The 26,606-nt window shown below is 35.2% G+C and overlaps 1 protein-coding gene across 1 annotated transcript in view; it reads left to right on the top strand.

The window, feature by feature from the left end:
- DPYD (dihydropyrimidine dehydrogenase) overlaps positions 1 to 26,606 on the top strand; it is a 1,024,364-nt gene that overhangs the window by 242,635 nt on the left and 755,123 nt on the right. Inside the window, exon 4 of the mRNA XM_027868249.1 lies at positions 21,830 to 21,917. Coding sequence (XP_027724050.1) covers positions 21,830 to 21,917 — 88 coding nt within the window. The remainder of the gene's footprint in view (positions 1 to 21,829; positions 21,918 to 26,606) is intronic.

The following is a 26,606-nucleotide window of genomic DNA, read 5'->3' as shown; positions in this document are numbered from 1 at the left end:
TCTGTAAAGAGAAATATAAAATAGGAAATAATAGGAAGAAGAGAATTTTCTCCATATGACATTCTCATTTAATATGATCCATAGTGATTATACCTTTCATGAAGTCAAAGCATGTATTATTTGTCAATATAATTTATTTGAAAATGAATCATGTACTCTATTCTGACATCTCATGTTTTTCCCTCTTACACTTCTATGTAAGTCTGATATTGTTACACAAGCATGTATATGTATACACACAAATGTGTGTGCATGTGTGTATGTCTATATCTAGCTATCTAGTTATATCTATCTATATATATGTGTGTATATATAAATATACTATATGTGTGTATACACACACACACACACTATATATATATATATTTAGAGAGAGAGAGAGAGAGAGATTTGCTTTGTTTCTCTGAGATTTTTAAGGACCTTGAAGGAAGGGAATGTTCCTATATATACACATAGGAGTTTTATATAATAAGTAAGATTACATATTTAGAGCAAGAAGGAAACTTAGATATCCTCCAATCTAAGCTCCTCATTTTCCAGGTGAGAAAAGGCAGCTCAGAGAATTTAAGTGACTTATCCAAGGTCACACAACTATTAAGTGTCTGAGAAGGATTTGAACCCTAAACCTAGTGATGTCTAGTAAATATATCTCTCACTAGAGTAGAAGCTCTTAACATTTTTTGGTGCTATGGAATACTTTAGCGGTCTGGTGAAGCCTGTGGATCTCATCTCAGAAGAATGATTTTAAAGGCATAAAATAAAATACATAGAAACCTAAACATATTTTAAATCAAGCAAACAAAACAAAATTCCGTTCCCTCAAGTTAAGAATCCCTGAACTTAAGACTAGAATTGGAGATCTTCTTCCCCATGAAGTTGCCCCCTCTTCTATTTCGAAGGGTGGGGATGAGAAACTTGACATTACTCAGGAAATTCTCCATGGCCACCCCCATTGTGGCCAGTCACCTAGTAAACTGGGGTTCATTAAGTTCCTACAAATCAGGTCATTCAGAGTTGCCCTGTGGTTATAGTTCTGTAAGGCACTGCCTCTCTGAGGCAGTGGTAAGGAAATCTCTTCTTGAGCTTCCTGGAAGAGAGTGTGTCTTTCTTTGCCATGCCCCAAGGCAGCCTTTAATGGCCAGTGAGGGGAGGGAAGAATGACAACACCCTTCCTTTTCTCTCCTCACACATCAGCTCTGATTTCTCAGAATCTCCTCTCTGAAAGAAAAGCAGAAAAAGGGTGGGGGTGAGTGAAATATAGAAGGGAGAGATTTAATCAAGTCCATTTACTATCTTTTAAATGAGCTTTAAAGGGGTAGATCCTCCTGTGTGAAACCATTCTACCAAGAGTTGGGGCCAAAATCAGCCAGTGTACCATGGTCTCATAGCTCATATTACATACCAAGGCAGGTTTTGAAACCAAGGTCTTCTGATTCCATCCACAACTCCACCCACTATTGAAGGCTGCTTTCAGTGTTTTGGCATAAACAGAAGTTAAAATAGAGCCTACTGGCAAGGTCATTCTGTTTCATTAATGGAGTGCCACATTAAAAGTGGTCATTAGGAACTCCTGATGAGGATTGAAGAAAACTTTTTTCACTTTATTTTTCTTGTTTTTTCTTTGTGTGTACTTTATTTTACAACCTGGCTAATATGGAAATATGTTTTGCGTATTTCACATGTATAATCAATATATTCCTTACCTTCTCAAGAGATAGGGGATGGATAGAAGAGAGGGAGAGAATATGGAACTGAATCTTTTAAGTGAAGGTTAAAAAATTTCAAATTTAATTGGGAAATATTAAATAAAGTTTAATTTTTTGAAAGGTGGTTATCATGAATCAAAGCTAAAGCAGGTTTGAAAAAATAGCGGGACCCAAGTACTACGGAAATAACCCAGTTCATAATAATAGCTAGCATTTATATAGTGCTTTAAGTTACTCAGTATGCTTTGCATATATGATTTCATTTAACTCTCACTAATATCTTGTGAGGTAAATGCTAATAATAGAACACCTTGTCTTTACAAATGAAGAAACTAAGGTTGAGTGACTTGCCCAGAGTAACACAGCTAATGTTTTTAAACATAATCCTAATTCATTTCTTCTTTACCCCAAGTCCAGGGTCCTACCTTTGTTACCAGTAAATTGGGTGAAGTTGGGGTCCTCACAGTCCACTGCTGTAGTAACTACTGTGTTTCCTTGCTTAGCTTTCTCAGCCACTTCTTCATAGTAATGTTCTCTAGCTACAGTAATAGCAATATTGTTTTAAGAACAACTTTGAGCAAATAAGTCATTTTCACTATTTGTAAGTACCCAAATTAACTACAAAGGACATATGATCCCCTTATCTGCATCCAGTGAAGGAACTGATAATAGAAGTATGTGTAGAATGATTTTTACGTATATGTGTGTGTACACACACACACACACACATGCACAAACATGTTTGTGTCTAATGGTGTCCATCTCTAGGATGGCAGGGGGAGGGATGGAAGAAAAAAAAAGAAATTTATATGATAACTATATTTAAAAGGAATAGCAAGTTGTACATAATAGATTTGCAGTTCATGTGTAAACATCTTTTAAAAAAATTATGTTTTGGAAATGCTTGTTTTATTCCATAAATTAAAAATTAAATTAAAAAATAAAAAAATAATATTATCTGGCTCTGTGTAATGCTGAAGTCCTTGCAGTGATTCCTCCCATAACTGTTGTGGCAGGGACTGGAGAGATGCTGCATTCAGTTTATCAGAAATGAACAAGTTGTCTGAGTCCACTGAAATGGTTAGGGTCAGGGCAGGGGTCAATAGAGCCTATAGTTGTTTCTTGCAAGGCCATGCTTAATTGGGAGTTGCAGGGTGGAATTTCAGAGCTGTATACTGCTTTTGTACTGTCTGACTATATCTTCCAGTGACATCACAAGGGTTTCTTTGCCAAGATACATGGAGCAAGACTCATGCTTTTGAAATCAGTTGATAACACATGAAAGTGTTATCTGACTCTGCATCCCCATTGTCACTTATAATAGGTATGAAATTCAGTCATAGTGAGGATATCTGAGCCCATTTTCACAGAATCATAGCATTGGAAGGAAGCTCAAAATTGATCTAATCTAGTCTAACCTGCACCTGAACAAGACCTCCTTGTATATCATCCAGCCTTTGTTTGAAGATCTCTGTCAAGGTGAAATCTTACCTCTTTTTTTCCTTCTTATAGCTCTCTGTCACATCCACATGCTTTTCTAGTTCTACCCTACCAGGATAGAACTGAACAAGTCTAATTCTTCTTTTATCTGATAGTCCTTCTAATACTTGAATACAGCTATTAGCATAATTTGATATGTGGAAAGTACTTTAAGGTTTGGAGAGAGCATATATATGATATTTCATTTGGATTTCACCACAGTCCCATTTAGGGCTATAGGCATTGCTATCCTCATTTTACATTTGGGGAAACAGACTCAGAGAGGTTAAAGGACATTCCCATGGTCATAGGATCGTAGATTTTGATCTAGATATAGCCCTGACCACTTGATTTTATAGATGAGACAACAGTGTTTTATATTTGTGTTAATATAATCTCTGGGTGTGTAAGTAGACTCACAAGTATTTTATATTGTCTGCAGTTATTGTAAATGGAATTTCTCTTTCTCTTTCTGCAGGGTTTTGTTGGGAGTATATAGAAATTCTGATGATTTGCATGGGTTCATTTTATATCCTGCAACTTTGTTGAAGTTGTCGATTGTTTCAGCTAGTTTTTTTTTAATTGATTATCTAGGGTTCTCTAAGTATACCATCATATCATATGCAAAGAGTGATAATTTTGTTTTCTCGTCACCTATTTTTATTCCTTCAATTTCTTTTTCTTGTCATTGCTATAGCTAAAATTTCTATTACAGTATTAAATAATAGTGTTGATAATAGACATCTTTGCTTCATTCCTGACCTCATTGGGAAAGGTCTGCTTCTTTTCATGTAGCCCATGAGCTAAGAATAGTTTTACATTTTAAATTAAGTATTGTGGTTAAAAATTTAAAAACTATTCATTCCCAGCTCATTGGCTTTGCCAAAACAGGCAGTGTATAGATTTAGACCTCCAGCCATCTTTTGCCAACCCCTGGTTTAACATAGTTTCTGGCACATAACGGGTGCTTAATACAGTATTTTCCTTGATTCCTATCCAGAAGTGAACACAGCATTCTAGAGCATATTTGGTCAAAGATTCTGGACCTTGCGCCTCTCTTAATGTATCCATACCATACTATTCATGAATATTGGAGTTGCAGTCTTCTAGAATCCAGAGACCTTTTTCAGAGGAAATACTTTTTGGCCCACCCTCCCTCGTCTTTTGCTTTGGAAGCAATTCTTTATAATCGAGTATTAGATTTTAGATTCCACAGAATTCCAGAGCCCTTCTAGTTCAACTTTTGACCAAATAAGATTCCCTTTTAAAAAACCACTTACAAATAATCATACTATAATTGTTAGAAGGCGTTTGCCCAGAGGAACTCCTGAACTCCTAATATAACTGCTTCCATTTTTAATTTACTTGTAATATTTAAGAACATTTTCCTTATATCCATCCAAAATCTGCCTCTTTGGAACTTCCACTTATTCCTTCTGGTTTTGTCCTTACTTATCTGTCTATTCAATTTCACTTGATCAGATTCAGACTAACTGTGGACACCTTTTGTTAGGTCTCAGTCTTGTCATATGATACTTTCATTATGGGCCACTTCTTTGTGTTATCTACGTATTTGATAAGCTTACAATCCCTTATTTGACACAAATCATTATAAGCATGCTGCATAGGGAGGGCCAAGGACACCTTCCCAGTTCACTTGTTTAGAGACCTCTTCTAAGTTGATGTTGAACTATTAATGACTTCTCTTTTGTAGGTAGTTCTCATTCAAACAATTCTCAACACAAGAAAGTATAATATTATCTTACTACATTTCTCTATCTTATCCATAAGGATAATGCTATCCTTGTGGTAGGGACTTTGATGAATGCTTCACTATTATGGTAGTCTTCTAATCTACCAGTTTAGTGACCTTGTTAAAAAAGAAAAAGTTTAGTTTGTCATGACTTGTTTTTAATAAAGGCAATCTGCCCCTTTGTAATTACTTTTTCACTTTCTAGTTATTGATAAACAATCCTCTTAATGATATATGAAAGAATTTTTCTAGTAATTGAAATCTAACTCATTGGCCTGTACTAAATAGATTTTTGTTTTATTTTTTGGGGTAATGAGTACATTTGCCCTTTTTTTAATCCTATTCTTCATGGTCTTTCACAGGTCACTGAATGTGGCTCCATAGTCCCATCTCAGTGCTTTCTATTAAAAAAAAGATATAAATAATCTATATCTGATAAATCACCATAAAATGAAGGTCTTTCAAGCTGAAGTAGTCTATAGTTGAATTATAAGTCAGAAATATTTTCTAGTCATGTTTTTAATCTTGTTCAACACTTCTTACTTCACTGGAATGTAGTAAAAATTGTTTGTTGTAATATGAAAGAATTCTGCTGTAAATATGGGGATGGTACACTTAGAAATGTAGATTTAGAGTTGAAAAGGAATATTAAGTGATTTGCTCACCATCTCACAGGTATTAAGAATCAGAGATGGGATTGGAACCTAGGTCCTCTGACACCAAAGTTTGCGTTATTCCACTATAACACATTGTCTACCTAATTATGATGTTTAATGCTAAGTGATAACTGCTGGAATGAGAGAAAAGTGGATTGGCAATGAAAAGGAAATTAAATGCCACAACAACACTGTTTTCTTATTAAGGAGAAATACATTTGTGATTCTTAGACTCTTTTGTGTCATAGACTCATTTGGTAGTCTGGTAAAGCCTATGGGCCCCTTCTCAGAATAATACTTTTAGATGACTTAAATAAAATACATAGGATTGTATAGGAAATCAATTATAGTGAAATATAGTTATACCTACACAATTAATACAATTAATAGTTAAATGTATTTTTCATAATAAATTAATTTTAAATAAATTTATGGAACCCAGGTTAAGAACCTGAGATCTAAATATTCTCTCCAGGTGCAGACATACTTTATGACTGTGTGGTAGCTGGAGTTGACATTGAAAAAAAGTAATGTGTGGGCAATATTAAAATTTAGTTATTTCATGCATACTTATCACATGGAAATCTGCAAATTCATGATCCCTGTATTTCATTCTCATGCCATCGTATGCCAGTTGCTTTGGAAAATCCAAAGATGAGTCTAGGCACCCTAAAATATATACCTATATGTTTTGCTGTTTTTTTTGTTAGTGTTGCTCAGTCATTTCAGTCGTGTCTAACTCTTCATGACTCCATTTGAGGTTTTATTGACAAAGATACTGGAGTGGTTTGCCATTTCCTTCTCCCATCTCATTTTACAGATAAGAAAACCGAGGCAAAAAAAAAAAAAGTTAAGTGACTTGCCCAGTGTCACATGGCTAATAAGTGTCTGAGGTTAGATTTGAAGTCAGGAAGATGAGTCTTCTTATTCCAGAACCAGCATTTTATCCACCGCACCACCTAGCTGCCCATTTATATGCAAGTTACCTTACCAAATTGTTTTCTCCCCAACAGACAAAAATCTGATGAGAAAGAAATGTGGAAACTACTTTGGCATGACATTTCCAAAAAGGGGGATTGATTTTTTCTTTACAAGGTTCATAAGATTAAATTTATCATCATTATTCTATTAGAGCTCTTTAAGGGCAAAGACTATGTGTTTCATCTTTGCATCCCCTGCTTATACCACAGTGCATTGCACATTTGTTCAGTCATTCAGTCATGTCCAACTTTTCATGACCCCATGGACCATCACACCAGAGTAGAGCCAATAGTTTTATATAGTGTTATATGACTTTAAATGTTTTGACATTCAAAGTCATTTTATTTATTTTTAAAATTTTTTATTAATTTATCATGATTTATCAAAAATCATTCCATAAGTTTTTAAGTTTTAAATGTTTCCCCCTCCCTTTCCTCCTCCTTCCCCAAGATGGCATGCAATCTGATATAAGCTACATATATACATTCCTGTTAAACATATTTTCACATTAGTCATGTTGTAAGGAAGAATTGGAACCAATAGGAGGAACCACCAGAAAGAAGAAACAAAACAAAAGAAATAAAATAGCAAATAGTATGCTTCAATCTTCATTCAAACTCCATAGTTCTTTCTTTGGATGTGGATAGCATTTTCCATCATGAGACCTTTGGACATGTCTTAGATCCTTGCATTGCTAAGAAGAGCTAAGTCTAACAAAGTTGGTCATCACACAAATGTTGCTGTTACTGTGTACAATGTTCTCTTGGTTCTGCTCACTTCACTCAGCATCAGTCCATACAAGTCTTTCCAGGTTTTTCTGAAGTACTCCTGCTCATCATTTCTTATGGCACAATAGTATTCCATTACATTCATATATCCCAACTTGCTCAGCCATTCCCCAATTGATGGGCATCCTCAAAGTCATTTTAAAAGAAAGCTAATATATATATACATACATATACATATATATATACATATATGTGTGTGTATGTATGTATATATGAAATATGTATATGTATGTATATATATGTATGTTCTATGTGTTTATATTAACAAAACCATATATTTTTCCCATTGAATTGCTCTCCTCCTTTAAAGGTTGACTCAGTTGCCTTCTCTTTTCCATGAAGTCTTTTGTGATCTCTGATAGCACTTTATTTTTGTACTTAGCAAATGTTACTTTGCATCATAGTTCTCTGGGAGGGCAGTAGAATTAAATAGGGGGAACATTGGATTTGGAGTCAGGAAACGTGTTATCAAATCCTGCCTCTGACAATTGCAAGTCATTTAACCTCTCTGAGCCTCAGTTTCTTGATCTTTACTATGGTTATAATAATGGCGATTATGGTTATATCATAGATCAAATGAGATTATATGTGTGTGTATCATATTTTAAAACTTTATATAAATGGTCTTTTGAACTCTAGTCAGACAAAATCTACAATATTCCCTTGATCTTCCAATCTAGTACTGTCAAAAGGAAAATGAGGTTAAATCTGTAAGTATCTCTGACTTTAAACACCTTTCCCATTTCTAATGCAATGGACCTTTACATATTTCTCATATCTGTTCTTTCTACATGGTTTCCCATTCCCCTCTACACCCATTTTATTATTTTTTTCACTCAGACACAAGGTTTATTAGAACATCAGTCATATTGGGCAGACTCTTAAGGAATCTAAACATTTGTATCACTAATGCAAGGGGGACAGATCTTAAGAATCTGAGCAGTGGCTAGATTTTAAGAATCTGAGCACTTTAATGAAGACAAAATGGACCTTATATACAGAAAGACTGTGGGAAGGATCTAGGCGTGGCCAACTAGTTTGGGGTGACTGGAAGAGGGGTCTAAGGAGGATCTGGCTGGGAGTGGCCAGTAAGCTGCAGTGAAGAGAACTCCAGGGACCAGGACAATGTGGCCAAGGGAGAATGGAGTCTAGATAGGATTAAGGCTAGGAAGTGGTCAGGAACAATTAGGAGGTAATAGAACAGAATTGGGAGATCTGGCATAGCCACAATGAAAGGCCAGTTGATAGAATTACAGCATCAGGTGAAAGCCAGAGATCCTAGGTGGGAAAGTCCAGGGTTTTTCCTTTTTGGGGGATCTTTTCCTTTTAGGGGTTCAGATCCCATCCCCATCATTCCCCCCTCAAACAAATGGGTCCCAAATTCTTTTGGGGTAGGGATGAAAGTCTTGGCTTCTGAAATTGCTTCCTGCTGGTGACGGGCATAGAGCTGTCTGTGCCTCCGAGGGTCTCAAAGAGGTTGACTGGAAGTGAGCACAGGCTGCATCCAGGGGACAATGGCGGGACAATGGGGGAACATTGGCTGGTACCTATTGTTTGCTACCAACTGTAGGTGAATGGCCTGTAGTTTGGAAGACACAAATCTGACAGAAAAGACTACAGGACCCAGGTATAGGAAGAAAAAAGAGCCCCATTAAAATAATTTACATTTGGCCTGCAGGATTATCTGATCTTGTTACTTTTTCTAAAGTTTAAGTAACATTTTTGCAGGTAGAAGTTTTCCCACCCCTGGGTTCAATAGTTATACAATTGAATTTGCCAGTGGCTGACTTCACTTCAATTATCACTCAAATTCTCCTCCCCAAACCAAACTGAAGTGTTTCTGATTTAATTTCAGTTGTTTGGGGGGTATTGAATGACTACACATTCAGGTCAAAACAGCAAGATCTTACACACTTCCATTGATCTTTTAATGACCACTTACTCTGATTATAAAAATTTGCTCTAAAAGGATAAAGCAGGGGCTAGATTTAGGGCCCAAATATGACAGGATAAAGCATCCATAGCTCTGTTTGAATTCAGATAATTTAGTTTTCCAACCATGCAGTATCAAATCCACCTCATAGCCAGACTCAGGAATAGCCAAGTGGGTAATTCCTTTTTAAAGGAATAATAACGGGGAAACTGAGCCAGGAGGATTCCAACTTCGACTGAGGCTAAAATTGGCCTCTCAGCTTTTCTAGATGCTGACTGCCTACCAGTATCCCATTCTTTTTTTTTATTATTAATTTATGTAGATTTATCAGCAATTACTTCCATAGAGTTTAAAATTTTTCTCCTCCTTCTTCCCCATCATCCTCCCCAAGACAGCGCACAATCTGATATAGGCTATACATGTCCATTGCTATTAAACATATTTTCACATTAGTCATTAGAACCAATAGGAGGAACCACCAGAAAGAGGAAACAAAACTCAACAGAATTAAAAAATAGGAAATAGTATGCTTCGATCTGCATTCAAACTCCATAGGTCTTTCTTGGGATGTGGATAGCATTTTCCATCACAAGGCCTCTGGAGATGTCTTAGATCCTTGTATTTCTGGGAAGGGTTAAGTCTATCAGTGTCAGTTATCTCACAATGTGGCTGTTATTGTGTACAATGTTCTCTTGGTTCTGCTCACTTCACTCAGCATCAGACCACGCAAGTCTTTCCAGGTTTTTATGAAGTCAGCCTATTCATCATTTCTTATAGCACAATAGTATTCCATTACATTCATATACCACAACTTGGTCAGTCATTCCCCAATGGATGGGCATCCTCTCAATTTCCAATTCTTTGCCACCACAAAAAGAGCTGCTATAAATATTTTTGTACATGTGGGTCCTTTTGTGTGATCTCTTTGGGATATAGCCCTAGAAGTGCTATTGCTAGGTCAAAGGGTATGCACATTTTTATAGCCCTTTGGGCATAGTGACAAATTGCACTCTAAAATAGTTGAATCATTTCACAACTCCATCAACAACGCACTAGTGTTCCAATTTCCCCACACCTTCTCCAACATTTATCATTTTCCTGTTTTCTCATGTTGGCCAATCTGATAGGTGTGATGTGGTACCTCAGAGTTGTTTTGATTTGCGTTTCTCTAATCAATAGTGATTTAGAGCATTTTTTCATGTGACTATAGATGGCTTTAGTTTCTTCATCTGAGAACTGCCTGTTCATATCCTTTGACCATTTATCAGTTGGGGAATGACTTGTATTCTTATAAATTTGACTTAATTCTCTATATATTTTAGAAATGAGGCTTTATCAGAGAGACTGGTGGTAAAAAATCTTTCCCAATTTTCTACCTTCCTCCTAATCTTAGTTGCATTGGCTTTGTTTGTACAAAAACTTTTCAATTTAATGTAATCAAAATTATCCATTTTGCTTTTCGTAATGTTCTCTATCTCCTGTTTGGTCATGAATTCTTCCGTTCTCCATAAATCTGATAGGTAAACTATTCCTTGCTCTCCCAGTTTGCTTACAGTATCAGCTGTTATATTTAAATCATGGACCCATTTTGACTTTATTTTGGCATATGGTGTGAAATTTTGATCAATGCCTAGTTTCTGCCACACTCTTTTCCAGTTTTCCCAGTAGTTTTTTTCAAAGAGTGGGTTCTTATCCCAGAAGCTGGGGTCTTTGGGTTTATCAAATAATATATTACTATAGTCATTGACTACTGTGTCTTGCATACTTAACCTATTCTACTGATCCACCACTCTATTTCTTAGTCAGTACCAAGCAGTTTTGATGATTGCTGCTTTATAATACAATTTAAGATCTGGAATGGCTAGGCCACCTTTCCCTGCATTTCTTTTCATTAGTTCTCTTGATATTCTGGACCTTTTGTTCTTCCAAATGAATCTTGTTATTATTTTTTCTAACTCTATAAAATAATTTTTTGGTAGTTTGGTATGGCACTGAATAAGTAAATTAGCTTAGGTAGAATTGCCATGTTTATTATATTAGCTCAGCCTACCCATAAGCAACTGATGTTTTTCCAGTTATTTAGATCTGACTTTATTTGTGTGAAAAATGTTTTGTAATTTTGTTCATGTAGTTCCTGGGTTTGTTTTGGTAGGTACACTCCTAAATATTTTATGATGTCTACAGTAAGTTTAAATGGAATTTCTCTTTCTATCTCTTGCTGTTGGGCTTTGTTGGTAATATAAAGAAATGCCAATATTTATGCGGGTTTATTTTATAACCTGCAGCTTTGCTAAAGTTGTTTATTATTTCAAGTAGTTTTTCACTTGATTCTCTAGGATTCTCTAAGTATATCGTCATGTCATCTGCAAAGAATGATCACTTTGTTTCTTCTTTGCCTATTCTAATACCTTCAATTTCTTTTTCTTCTCTTATTGCTAAAGCTAATATTTCTGGTACAGTATTGAACAACAGTGGTGATAATGAACATCCTTGTTGCACCCTCAATCTTATTGGAAATGCTTCTAGCTTGTCCCCATTACATATAATGCTTGCTGAATGTTTTAGGTAGATGCTATTTATTATTTTAGGAGAACTCCATTAATGCCTATGCTCTCTAGTGTTTTTAATAGGAATGGGTGTTGTATGTTGTCAAAAGCTTTTTCTGCATCTGTTGAGATGATCATGTGGTTTCTGTTAGTTTGGTGTTGATATGATCAGTTATGCTGATAGTTTTCCTAATATTGAACCAGCCCTGCAATCCTGGTATAAATCCTACCTGGTCATAGTGTATTATTCTTATGATAAGTTGCTGTAATCTATTTGCTAATATTTTATTTAAATTTTTTGCATCTATTTTCATTAGAGAAATTGGTCTATAATTTTCTTTCTCTGTTTTGACTCTTCCTGGTTTAGGTATCAGCACTGTATTTGTATCATAAAAAAATTTGGTAAGACACCTTCTTCACCTATTTTCCCAAATAGTGTAGATAATATTAGAATTAATTGTTCTTTAAATGTTTGATAGAATTTTCATGTATATCCTTCTAGCCCTAGAGATTTTTTCCTAGGGAGTTCATCAATGGCTTGTTCAATTTCTTTTTCTGAGATAGGGTTATTTAAGTATTTTACTTCCTCTTTTGTTAATCTGGGCAATTTATATTTTTGTAAATATGTATCCATTTCACTAAGATTGTCAAATTAATTGGCATACAGTTTGGCAAAATAGTTCCTAATTATTATTTTAATTTCCTCTTCCTTGGTGGTAGATTAACCTTTTTTCATTCTTGATACTAGTAATTTGGTTTTCTTCTTTTTTTAATAAAATTAACTAAAGGTTTATCTATTTTATTGTTTTTTTCATAAAACCAGCTCTTAGTTTTGTTTATTAGTTCAATAGTTTTCTTAATTTCAATTTTATTAATTTTTCCCTTGGTTTTCAATATTTCTAATTTGGTGTTTACTTGAAGATTTTTAATTTGTTCTTTTTCTAGTTTTTTAGTTGTATGCCCAATTCATTGATCTCCTCTTTTTCTATTTTATTTATGTAAGCATTTAGAGATGTAAAACTTCCCCTAAGAACTGCTTTTGCTGCATCCCATACATTTGGGTATGTTGTCTCATTATTGTCATTCTCTTGAATGAAGTTATTTATTGTTTCTATGATTTGTTGTTTGACCCAGTCATTTTTTAGGATTAGATTATTTAGTTTCCAGTTCTGTTTTAGTCTATCTTTCCATGGCCCTTTATTACATATAATTTTTATTGTATCATGATCTGAAAAGGATACATTTAATATTTCTGCCTTTCTGCATTGGATTGTAAAGTTTTTGTGCCCTAGTACATGGTCAATTTTTGTGTATGTGCCATGTACCACCACGAAAAAAGGATTTTCCTTTCTATCCCCATTCAGTTTTTCCAGAGGTCTATCATACTTAACTTTTCTATTGTTCTATTCACCTTCTTAACTTCTTTCTTGTTTATTTTGTGGTTAGATTTCTCTAGTTCAGAGAGAGGGAGCTTGAGGTTCACCACTAGTATAGTTTTGCTATCTTATTTCTTCCTGTAACTCCCTGAACTTCTCCTCTAAGAATTTGGATGCTATACCATTTTGTGCATATATGTTTAGTAAAGACATTACTTTATTGCTATGGTGCCTTTTAGCCAGATGTAGTTTCCTTCCTTATCTCTTTTGATAAGATTTTTTTATCATTTTGCTTTCACTTTGCCTGAGTTCAGGATTACTACCCCTACATTTTTTTTACTTCAGCTGAAGCTTAATATATTCTGCTCCAGCCTTTTACCTTTAACCTGTGTGTGTCCCTCTGTTTCAAATGTGTTTCCTGTAAACAACATATTGTAGGAATGTGGTTTTCAATCCATTCTGCTATCTGCTTCTATTTTATGGGAGAGTTCATCCCATTCACATTCATAGTTATGATTACTATCTGTGTCTTTCTCTCCATCCTTTTCCCCCTCTGTTTATGCTTTTCTTTCTCCTTTCTCCTTTTCACTCCTCACTAGTGTTTTGCTTTTGACCACTGCCTCCCTCAGCCCTTCCTCCCTTCTATTAGCCCTTTCCCTTTTCTTCCCCTTTACCCTTACTGCTTCTTCCCTCCCTTCTATCCCCCCTCCCTTTTCTTTCCCCTTTTACATACTACTGCCTATAGTGCAAGTTAGATTTCTATACCTAACTGATTATGTTATTCCCTTCTTGAACCAAATCTGATGAGAGTAAGGTTCAAACAATGTTTATCTCTCTCCTTTCTATCCCTCTGTTGTAATAGGTTTTTGTGTCTTTTCCTGTAATGTAATGTACCCTTGTCTGCCTCCTCCTTTCTCACTATGTTTTTTAGATCAGATTAATCCACTTACTTGGATCCATTTAATGCACTTGATTAGATTTTTTTTATCATTACATCAAAATCAACTTATTTCCACTCCCTTTATGTATACTCCTTTAACATGGTGTAGTAACAATACAGTTCTCGAGTTCCAAGTGTCATTTTCTCTTGTAGGGATGTAAACAGTTTTCCTTTATTAACAGCATATTGTATCTTTCTGTCCCATTTACCTTCTTATGTCTCTCTTGAGTCTTCTACTTGAAGATCAAATTTTCTGTTGAGCTCTGGTCTTTTTATCAGGAAGGTTTGGAAGTCACCTATTTTGTTGAATATCCATCTCCTCCCCTGAAAGATCATGCTCATTTTCTTTGGGTAGTTGATCCTTGGTTGTAATCCAAGCTCCTTTGCCTCACGGAATGTTATATTCCATTACCTCTGGTCTTTTAATATAGAAGCTGCAAGGTCCTGTGTAATTCTGACTGTGGTTACATGATATTTCAATTATTTCTTTCTGACTGCTTACAGTATTTTCTCTTTGACCTGGTAATTGGCTACTATATTCCTTGGCATTTTCAATTTGGGTTCTCTTTCAGGAGGTGATTGGTGGATTCTTTCTATGGCTATTTTACCCTCTGGTTCTCGGACCTCAGGGTAGTTTTCCTTGATGATTTCCTGAAAGATACTGTTCAGGCATTTTTTTTAAATCACAATTTTCATGTAGACCAATAAATTTTAAATTGTTTTTCCTGGATTGATTTTCCAGGTCAGATGTTTTACCAATGAGGTATTTTATGTTTTCATCTACTTTTTCATTTTTTGTTTCTGTTTAACTGATTCTTGCTCTCTCATAGAGTCATTAGCTTCCATTTTCCAATTCTAAATTTTAACAAATTGTTTTCTTCTATTAGATTTTGTACCTCCTTCCCCATTTGGCCAATTGTATTTTTTAGGAATTTATTTTCTTTGGTGTACTTTTTTTTTTCCAGTTGGCCAATTATATTTTTTAGGACTTGTTTTCCTCAATGTACTTTTTTCCAGTTGGCCAATTGTATTTTTTTAGGAACTTGTTTTCTTCAGTGTATTTTTTTCCCAGTTGGCCAATTGTATTTTTTAAGGACTATTCTACCTCTCTCATTTGACTTTTAAAATCCTTCTTGAGCTCTTCCAAGAAGGCTTTTTGGGTTTCAGACCCATTCATATTCCCTTTTGAGGTTCCAGTTGTGGGTTTATTGACAATGTCTTCTTCAGAATTTCTGCCTTGATCTTCACTGTTTTCATAATATGAATCTATGGTTTGTTTCTTTTTGCTCATGATGTTTCTTTATTCCCTGACCTTTAAAGAGATTGAGCTTTCTTGCTGGGGAGCAGAGAGCACTGACCCAAGCTTCTTGTTTTGGGAGCCTAGGTCTTGGTCACTAGGTTTGTGTGCTGGGGCGTCCAATGTTGACAACTGGAAGATGTAGGGTTCTGGCAGCTTACCTGGTGTTGGGCTGGACTCAGCAAGGCTGGAACTCTAGAGCAACTCTAGTTTGCCTGTTTTTCCTTTCCTTTAACTTTCTTCAGCTCCTTTCAGATGGGTGTTGCAGGGTGTTTATCCACCTGGGTCCCTTTGTAGTGCTGCTTCCCTTATTTTTGCTGAAGCACTGGGAGACCCAGTTCCTGTAGAATGCTGAGGCACCTGGTGGTTTTCTGAGCTGGTTTCCACCGGTTCCCCCACCCTCACTGAGGCACTTGAAGGTCCAGGTGTTCATGTTTGCCTGCACCACCATGTGGGCTTCAGGATCTACTCCTGGTGTGCTAAAGTGGTGCTTTCTGCTAGCTTGTTGGGACCCTTCCCATTCTGCACCCAAGGGAAGAGGCGCCTTTCCCGTTAATCCTTCAAGTTACCTGGGTTACTGGACTGCTTCTCCCTGTCTTTCTTCTAGTTCAGCTGTTCCAGGGTTTTTCCTGGGGCAATATTTTCTGGGCTTTCAGAGGTTGATAGGGGAGGGTGAGAGTAACTACCTTTGTACTCAGAAATCTTGGTTCCTGGAAGGGGAAGTCCTAAAACCTATCACATTCTTTTTGAGGAGCTTGTTGCATTTCTCTCAGATGGTGGATTATTGATTATCAATGGATTATTATGATCCATCAGACAACTCAAACTAAAATCACATGAGTTTTTACCTCAAACAGCAAGTTTCACTAATCACAGCTTAGGAAAAAACTTTTCCATGATTTATATCTCAAATTTAAATTTGTCCTGTTGTAAAAAGCCAGTTGTTGGAGATTATTTCTATATACTTGCAAATTCTCAGGAAGACAAAACCCAAACAAGCTTTTTGGCTAGTTTACACATTAAAACAATAACCAACAATAGCTAAATTATTTTAGCGGTAACCAAATTATGAAAAGTTGCTTGACATAACTGATGCAGAAAGTTTGCTAATTTGAAACTTGGAAACAAGCCCAAGAGAAGAGAAGACAAGAGAAGAGAAGAGAAGAAAAGAGAAAAGGAGAGAGAGAGAGAGAGAGAGAGAGAGAGAGAGAGAGAGAGAGAGAGAGAGAGAGAGAGAAGCCGTATTGCCTAACTGGAAATTCTGTAGATGCTATACAAGATATGATATGAATAGATATGGCCCAAGGATGTGATTAAAAAAAAAAACCTGTTCTTAAAAGAAGAATTGAAAACTATTTAATAACCATGTGAAAGAATCTGTGAAATACCTTATAAAAAGAGAAATGTAAATTAAAACAAACCTGAGGTTTTATTTCTCACAGAGCAAGTTGGCAAACAAGAAAGAAAGATGAAGATAGTTTTTTTTGAGGGGTTGTAGAAAGACAGACATATGAGTTTTTGGTAATACTGTGAGTTTGTCCAACTATTCTGGAAAACAATTTGGATTTCTATTGAGTAATTAAAATCCTTTGATCTAGAAATTCTGCTGGTAAGAATATACATGAAAGAATTGAAAAAAATTTAAAAAGTTACTAGATATACAAAATTATTTTAGCAACAATTTTTGTGGTATCAAAGAGTTGGATGCCCAACAACTGGGGAAATACTAAACAAAATATGGTGTAGACTATAGCAAAATATTTTGATGTAAGAAATGTCATCATTTGACATTAATATGGAGAATGATATGTGATGAAGTATATGTATGATGAGAACTCTGGGGGGAAAAAAACTTATTTGAACTGATACAAAGTAAAACTAGAAGAACCAGCAAAACAGTATATATAATGGCTGCAACAATGTAAATGGAAAGTCCAGCAACATATAAATAATTGAAACTGGATTGTTTTCGGACAGCTAGAGATCAAGAAGTCAGCAACACATTGAGAGCTCTTTGGCCTGAGACAAAGGCCAGAGTCAAAATATATTCTATAATGTAACTAGAGGGAAGCACATCTTGATTAGAGATCAATTCTTTGTTTTCTCATATAACAAATCTTGGCTATAATTGGAGTAGAATCTTGATTCAGGTTACAAAAAATTAATAGTAGCACCCCCCCCCATATGGACATTAAGGAGGTCTATGTTTAGTTCAAATCTTTTCATTCTCTAGGCATGCTATAGCACCTCTACGCTCTAGTTCAGTGTCTAAGAAACATTAACATCATCCTATCAGTAATAATCTTATTTTTATCTTTTTGTCTGGTGAGTATGGGGTGGGGGGCATTAAGATTTCCTTGTGTCTCCTAGTCAGCTGCTATTGTAGGTGTATAGTTTGGGGTGAGGTTATAGCCACCATGTGGAGCCAGTGCTAGCGCTGAAGGAGGAAGGTTGAGACCTGGCACAAGAGTGGGAGAATTCACTGGGAGAATATTGAGTTGTAATGGCTGAACAGCAAGTGTGGCTGTATTAGAGACAAATTCAATTATTATAGACCACAGGGAGAATGGAATGTGACCTATTATAGGATCATAGATTATAGGAAAATAGATTTAGAACTGGAAGGGTTCCTAGAAGCTATGTAATCCAAGTCCTATTTTACAGATGAGGAAACAGTCCCAGAGAATTTAAGCAACTTGCCTAATTGCTATCCTCTAATTGGTTCATCTCATTATACCCCTTGAGTTCATGCCATAATAATCTGACACCTACCCTCTTTTTCCTATATGTAAAAAGAATTTACATAATCCTTGTCCCTACCTATTTGGCAAGGTTTTGTGAGGCTAAGGTGAGAGCCATAGGTACAAAAAAGGACTTTGAAAAGTTAAATGCGTTGTACAAATGTTGCATATATTATCATCAGTTTTTAAAAATGTTTGAAACTCACAGTTTCCATAGTGAACAGATTACTCTTATTTTATGTAGTGGTTCTGTGGAGCCTGAGTATTCTCTAAAATAGATTTGTGAGAAATTAATAAATTTGGTTAGATTATTTTACTGAATGTAGTAGTTTTGAAGGATGTGTGTGTATGTATGCATATGTGTGTGTGTGTACATATCTATATTTATATCTATATGTATTTGCCCCTGGGGGGGGGAACTGAAGTGCCTGAAATATGTTTATTAGCTTTGTCAAATGATGGCCCTGAGCATCAATGTACTAACGCACAGTACTTGTGCTAGATGTCAGGGAGGGTTATTTTTGTCTTTAATGCCCTAGCTTGGCTATGATCTGATTTCTTTTAGACCAGGCTAATTTCTTTCAATGCCTAGGTCTCTGGGTCCATGCTGATTTTTTTGAGGGAAATGAAGTAAAGACAAATAAAGGAAGCTGCATTTACAAATTATTTGAGAATTAAAGAACTAGAATATTTTTCTTTTTATTCAGATTGAAATTCAGGGATTTTAGTTTGCAAAGTAGCAAACTCATAAACAAACTAGGTTAAAAAATATAAGCATTGTGGTAGTTTACTGATTAATTTAAAAAACAATTCTCTCAGCATTTCTTTTCATGACATGTAAAGAATGAGATATCACTCTTTTCATTACTCATAATTTAAAACAAATTATCACAATGGGATAAATTTGCTTAGTCACCCTGAAATTTGTGGAAGGGAAACATCTCTCTTTTAGAGAAATATACTAAGTAAACGTGTTTCTTTAATGGTTCCTTTTTTTCTTGAAAAAAGAGGTACTAAAGTTTTCAAACTTTGTCATATTTTATATTTTATCATTATGCAAGAGAAGGTCTTTCACCTTTTGGGTGCTATTTTTTTCCAATGATATACATTATATTCTCTAGTGAATTCCTAGCTGAACAAAATTATCACTGCTTAAAAAAAAACTTCATATATTATATTTCTAAAAGTTAATGTACTCCTCTTAATGTAAATTTATTAGGCATAATTGTTTGGGGATTAAAACTTCGCTAGAGAGGTGTCGAAATTAAATTTCCTCTCTCATAATGTATTTTTAAAATAAAATCCCTAATAACAGAACTTTGAAAAAAGAAAAGGGAAATTTACATGAATGAAGGTAAAATGAGTACAATATAATGCAGCATATAAGGGGAAATTGATGCAGAACAGTGGTTTACAATAATTGTTGGCATATTCCTCTAAGTATTGTGTCTGGGGTTTTTCCTAGTATCAATCATTTAAAGCAATTTAGGTAATCACATTCTGGCACACCTTTCTCCAATTTTATTTACACCACTTGCCTACCTCATTGTAATGCAGTGCCTTTCTGCCTTGGTACAGTAGATGCACTCTGTAATATCTATTGTGGCATGGTCAAAGGATAATTTATTGTCAAATAGAAAAATAGGTCAACACTAATGTCACTTGATGATCAACCCCCAAAGTTTAATAAAACATCTCACCAGTATGCATTCCAGGGCAGTAGTTGGTATTTTATTAGGACTACCTGGCTAGAGCAGCAGTGTAATTACTGAGCTGTCACAGTGATAAGTGGGACTAATGGTAGCCTGATGCACGTGAGTCTGCTGAGGGCTTAGAGGATTGCAAGATGGTATTATTATAAGAGTCTGCCTCTTCTGGCATATTCATGGCACCAAAGGGGAAAAAAAAAGAGTGCTACAATGCAGGTTTGCATGGCCCTGCCTCATTAACATTTGACATTTCCAACAGCTGTTATTTGTGAACCAGCTCAAAAATAAAAAGAGAATTATTTGGTAAAGGTGCCTAACAACTGCAACTGGAAATTCTTGCATTATCAGTCCTGCCAAGTGGATCCTTTGAATGATGTTAAATTTAAGATTTCTCTATATGAAGAACAGAATTGTACTACGTATTAATTTGTCTCATCTGCATTGGCCTATCATATAACTTCATTTTTTTTTAAATTGTCACTTTGGTGCTAGAAAAGACCAGCATAAGAAATTTGCATATGCATCAGATATAATGAGTTCAAAAAAAGGAGAAAAAAAGTATACCTTTTACTCTTTCCGATGGGGGAAAAAGAAAACTTATAAGGTGGGAGACATTGTAAGACTGTGAAAATGGCTTTGAAGTAAGTAGGGAAACCACTTGAGTGTAACTAGAACATTAATCACTCTAACTTTTCAGCTGATGTCTGACTTTCCCTGAGCACGGGGATAAGAGAAATACCTTTCATGCAAATTTTAATGCTCAGCCTTTTTTCAGATTATAGAAATTATAAATATGGTACACTGTGTATTATGTCAATGGGGAACTCAGATGGTCAAAATCATTTTCTTGTCACAAAGTATGCTGCAAGATCTACTTTAGTAAAACTCTTTTCAAAGTCAGTAATATATATTTTTTGCAAAGGACTGCACCTATACAGATGTATCAATTCAACCCAATAATAGATGCAAATCAAACAATGGCATTTGGAGAAATAATGGGAGAGAGGTTTAATGACTACATTTCAATGAGGACAACTGATTATGAAAAACTTTTGGTTTTCATTGTGTAAAATTTAATTTAGAGAGAAGGCTAGAGGCACACAGCCGAGAAGAGAGATCACATTTAAAAACAAGATGTTAATTAGGTATGAAAAATTTGATTCACACCGTAGACCAACATATACTAATCACAGAAGAAAGGCTAGGAGACGATGATTGTTTTCATGAGTCTTTGTACAGAAGATAGACAAGCCACTTTTCTTGAGGAGGGTGTATAATTCTGAGTGAAATTCTGAAAGAAGTCAGATTGCATAACAGATGAAGTAGTGACATTTCTTTTTAGGATTCTACCTAGTGGTTGGTTTTTAAGGTACCTGAAGTAGTAATCATTATAAAACATCCACATGACTGGAGCCCATGTTTTAAAGATGGCATATGGGGCTGAAAGATAGAGATAGAGGACAGAATTAGAAGTTACAAATCACGTATGGGAGGAAATACCTTTGTAAACTTGAATGACAATATCAACCCCAGTAACTTCACCAGAATTAGCTGTCTGAGTCTCTAAGCATTACTCGAAGAGCAAGTAGGATTAAAATAAGAATGCTTAAGTGAGGAGCCTGTCATAAACAGCTGTGTTTCACCTAAGTGTAATAGATGGGAAGAAAGCTGGAAGGTGGAAATACTGTTATTTAAATGTATGTATATAGACAGACAGCTATAAATAAGGATGCTTATAGATATGTTTCATTGCTATAAAACATGCCCCAAACAAGCGTGTATATATTGACTCATATTATAGATTTAATTTGAAAGGGTAAAGGCAAATGTAGAAAAGTAAATCTGATCCTGTCACTTTTGTATTGAAAAAGATTTTGTATTTTGCCACTGCATGTCTCCTTAACTCAATTACTTTGTTCCCTAGATGCTTGAAATGTGCAGATGCCCCCTGTCAGAAGAGCTGTCCAACTAATCTAGACATCAAATCATTCATCACCAGTATCGCAAACAAGGTAGAATCAGACTTATCCTGGCAAATGAAAGATGATAAAAGCTTTTGATGAACTGTGATTAAAATCTAATGCTTCCCTTGTTTAAATGCAGCAAAATAAAATTCAATAGGTATTTGAAAAATGAATATTGGTTTAGTAATCAGGCTTTTGCTAGTTATGAAGTTGCTAGTAGCAAAATAGCATGTGTATTGTGTAAATTAGTCATCATGGTTAACAAAAAAAAGAGCAATTTAAAAAAAATATGTTTAAAATAACATTCCTTTGATGGATCAACTATAGCAGTAACTAATTGAATGGTTGAAGATAATTTAGTGTTTACCAATAACAGTGTAAAGTATATAACTTTGTTTTTAAAATTTTATTCAGATTTAATCTTGGCATATTTTATGAAAGGAATAGCACCTCAAAGTAGTAAATAGTTTTCTTATTGAAATTCAGTTAAATTGTTTCAGCAGTGCATCTACATCAGTGGTGAAATATTCATAGAACATATTATAGTGATACTTTAAATAAAAGTTTTTGGGAGTGACAAGAACGTGACTTAACATCTACCTCCCTAGCCTATTGTGAGGATCAAATGAGATAATATTTGCAAAACACTTAGCACAGTGCCTGGCACATAGTAGTCAATTCCTAAATGCTTCTTCCCTCCCCTTTTCAGAAATGTGTTCTCAGCCTTCAACTCCTAGTATAGTGTGGAGTTTATAGTGCTTCACTCAATTAGTGATGGATTTGTTTGATTGAATAATGAATTCCGTTCATCTTTTCCATTACTGTAACTCAAAGAGTCCTTGACTGTGACTTATTGTTTCATAACAGATGAAAAAGCAGAGTTACCTCCCATTTGGAAAAATTTTAAATACCAATAAAGATCTGCTAAGTCTTCTTTTAATAGACACTTAAATATTAAAACATTTATTCGATATAAATCATTTAAAAATACAACAGAAGAAAAGATAAATCAATCAACACACATGTATTAAGTCTCTACTATGTGCCAAGCACTCTACTAAGAATAGAAGTTAAAAATAAGAAATGTTTTCAACTTTAAGATTTTAAAATAATGTAAAAATTATGCATGTTTGCTGGTAATGCCATTTTGCAGACGTGTTCTATATATTTCATCAAGTTAATCAATTATCACAGTGCAAGAAAATGAAAACATTGGCTAGAGACCAAAATTAGGCAAATCTATTTTTTTAAGTCGTGAAGTTGCCAGAAAATGTTTGAAGAAAAGTGGTCAAAGGTTGAATTCAGTATTTTACCTGAAATTGTAAATATTGTGATGCCCTTAACACTGAGTTGAGAAGATGCTACTTTGCAGTTGTCAAATATTAATTGATGAGTGAGAGAAGTCTTCTATCTCTGTTGTGGTGACTCAGTATTTCCATGAAAATATATGAAGAAGAAACAAGATTAACTCTTGGATTTCTATTCAATTTAATATCACACAGTATATTAGTTATGCTAGAAAAATAGGATCCTTAGAGAAAATGCAGTGATCGTTGTTTGTAGGTTCAGAGGATCTGGCCTCAAAGACTGCATATAGTACCATTTATGTGATCCTGGGCAAGTGTGTTTTACGCCTCAATTTCCTCACCTAAAACATGAAGGTCCTAAACTAGAGGTGGGGAACCTGTGGCCTCAAGGCCCTCTAGGTCCTCAACTGCAGTCCTTTGATTGAACCCAAACTTCACAGACCAAATTCCCTTAATGAAAAGATTTGTTCTGTAAAACTCGGACTCAGGCAAAAGGCTGCACCCAAGGACTTAGAAGGCCACATGTGTCCTCAAGGCCGCAGGTTCCCTGCTGCTGTTAAACCAAGACCTCTTCTGAGATCCTTTTTAGTTCTGAATTTCTTATCCTCTTCATGTAAAGATTGCACAAGAAACAGAAAGGGAGAAGTGATCACTCTTTGAAATTTTTGAAATGTCCAAATATATTCAGACTCATTTCTATTTTAGTATAGCTTAAATTTTTTTTCATTAATCTTGTCCACTTTTTCTCAGTATCTCAATTGTAACACTATACTTGGTTATTCATTTAAATAGGTTTCCTTATAAATACAGGAAATTTAGAGATGGACATATTGCAAATATATTCTTTTGTCAGGTATTTAAGGGAGTCTATTGAAAGTAGTATGTTTTGTTGAAAAACTACTGTAGCAATCATAAAAGGTCAAGGATTCTTGTTCTTGAAAGCCTGCGGCTTTTTAGATATTTACAGGCTGTGTACAATGTAGGCTGTTCCATATTGCTCTGCCAGTGGACCTCAACTCAGGAGGGGGGTTCTTTCTAGGTTGAGAGGGTAATTGAATCGCCAGGCTCAATGAGCCTTGGGCCTCTTTGAGAAAAGGATGTCACTTGAGCAGTATTGTGTTAGGCTCCTGTGATTCAGGAGAGTTTAGACCAATACTTCCATTCTTTCTTTTCTTACAAACTGGATTACAGCTCTAGTTTCCAAAGGTACAATCTATTCCTTTGTACTTCCTCAGTCAGTTTTTCTCTGTTTCGCTCAAACTGGCTGTTGTTTGCAATTGTATCTCTCAATTGGAAATACACGTTTAGAATCATCAAACTGTGAATACTAGGTCATGTTTCTGTTTTCTTTTTCCTTTAAAAAAAACACCCTACTTTATATGAGAACTCATATACTTTGTCTGTAAATAGATGAAAACACTTTTAAAAAAAAGAAATCTATTAGTATACTTCGATGTTAAAAAAATAAAATTATTCCTTTGAAATATTTTTTTCTGATCTTCAAGCATGTTTCACTCAAATGTAAAACTTCTGAATTACAATCAATATTTTTTGGTGCACATGTAGACTATGCAGAGTAGTTTTAACGTCAGCATATGAATTGGTTATATTTGTTTGTGTTTTTCTATAAAGTAAAGAAGAAATGTACATGATCTGGGAGAATGGCCACATTAGGCCATTAGACCAAATCTGTTACCCAAATTCGGACCTGTAACGTAAGCTAAGTCCTGGTACCAAAGAGTCAGATGATCTTGGACAAATTTCTTAACTTACCTGAGCCTTAACTTCTTCATGTTTAAGTGTGAGGTTTTGTTGAGGGAACTATGGGTGTTTTTACCCAGAATAAAGAAGGCTTAATGGAGGCACATAATAGTCATTATTCAGTCAATAAGCCTTTGAGAATCGCTCACCATGTGTCAGTCCATCTTCAAATCCATAAAGAGCTGACACGTTGCACTTGTTACACTTATGGAAGAATTAAGGGCAATGTAAAGAAAAAAAAACTTGTTAATTATAACTGTTAATAAATGAAATTGGTTAACTTAGCAGATCCATGCATTCATACCACTTCACACAAATATATTAAAACCCACAACTCAGGAGTTTTTTTCCCATTAAGCGGCCCTGCTCTAGGCTCACGGGGACTTGTTCAGTCTTGGAAGAACCTGACTTCTGTGAGAATTCTTCTGGAATTTGATGGTTTTTTTATTGCTCCATCTTTGACTCTGTTGGGGGATTAAAAACAAAAAGTCTTTTAAAGCTTAGATTTGGCTCCTGTCTAGAGCTTCCCCAAAAGGAATTAACAGAGTTTCTTCTAGAAAGGTACTTGATGTCAAAATAGATTGACAATTATTAAAAGACATGTTTAAATTACAAAAGTACAAAAGACTCATCAGTGCATACTATCAAATTTTAAAACATTAAATTATAAAACGTGACTCTTATTATAGACTTCCAAGTAGTTGATTGAACTTAAAACCTTTAAAAAGTACTTTATAAGGCTTCTGAACTGGCATTTCATTTTGACCTTGGATATGGACTGTTCAAGGAACTTGAGGTCTGTATGTCTGACAATCCAGGGCGTGACTTGGGTTCATTGATCTGGAGGTAGCCATCTACTCTGAGAAGTTGTTAAGATGTTAATTTTTGCTTTTATGAAGTTGAGACCTAAGCTAGAAATAAAAATACAAAGATCATTGTTCACAACTTTGCCTGGATTTAAGGAAAGCACAAAGTAAAAAAAGGGTTACAATGACTTGAGTATCAGTCTCAGGCTTGCCTGGACAGTACATCTCCTCACTGTTGTATGTAAGCATATGCCTTAGCTCTTGAGGGAGAGGAAAGGGAAGAAATAGTTCCCACTCCTGTCCAAAGTCCAAGGGAGAAAGGAACAGACGTTCAACAGATAGCAAGAGAGAGGGTGTGAGGGGGCAGGGTCATTCCTTCTAAAGTCTACTTTTCCTGGCTCAATGAACAACACCCTGTGATGCAGACCACGGGTCTCCTCACCCTTATGAAGGAGACCAAGGTGTTTCTAAGGTATTGCTTCATCATGACAAAGTGCAAGTCCATGGGAACCTTTAGGGATTGCTATGAAATCCCAAAACATAAGTGCTTCATTACTGCCTCTGAACTAGCCCATGGTCTGGGAGGTTGGGTCAGGGCTCACTTGTTTCTACCCATTATAATACATATATGTATACATATGCATGCATATATACATATGTGCATGTACAACCTCACAATATAATATTTTTCTACCTAATATTGACAATATGAATTAGAACAAACTTAAAGATGAAAGTCTCATGATCATAGAATTGTAGAGTCATAAAATATTTTAGTTGAATTTGAGTTGGCTAGGGATGTTACATACTTTTTGAAAAATAACTAGAAAAAGTAAATTATATATGCAGTATATTGTATATGT

The sequence above is a fragment of the Vombatus ursinus genome, unplaced genomic scaffold (assembly GCF_900497805.2).
Source record: "Vombatus ursinus unplaced genomic scaffold, bare-nosed wombat genome assembly UNPS02014787.1, whole genome shotgun sequence".
Classification (NCBI taxonomy): domain Eukaryota; kingdom Metazoa; phylum Chordata; class Mammalia; order Diprotodontia; family Vombatidae; genus Vombatus; species Vombatus ursinus.
Note: the sequence above shows the minus strand (reverse complement) of the source record. Positions and strands in the feature narration are given on the sequence as shown.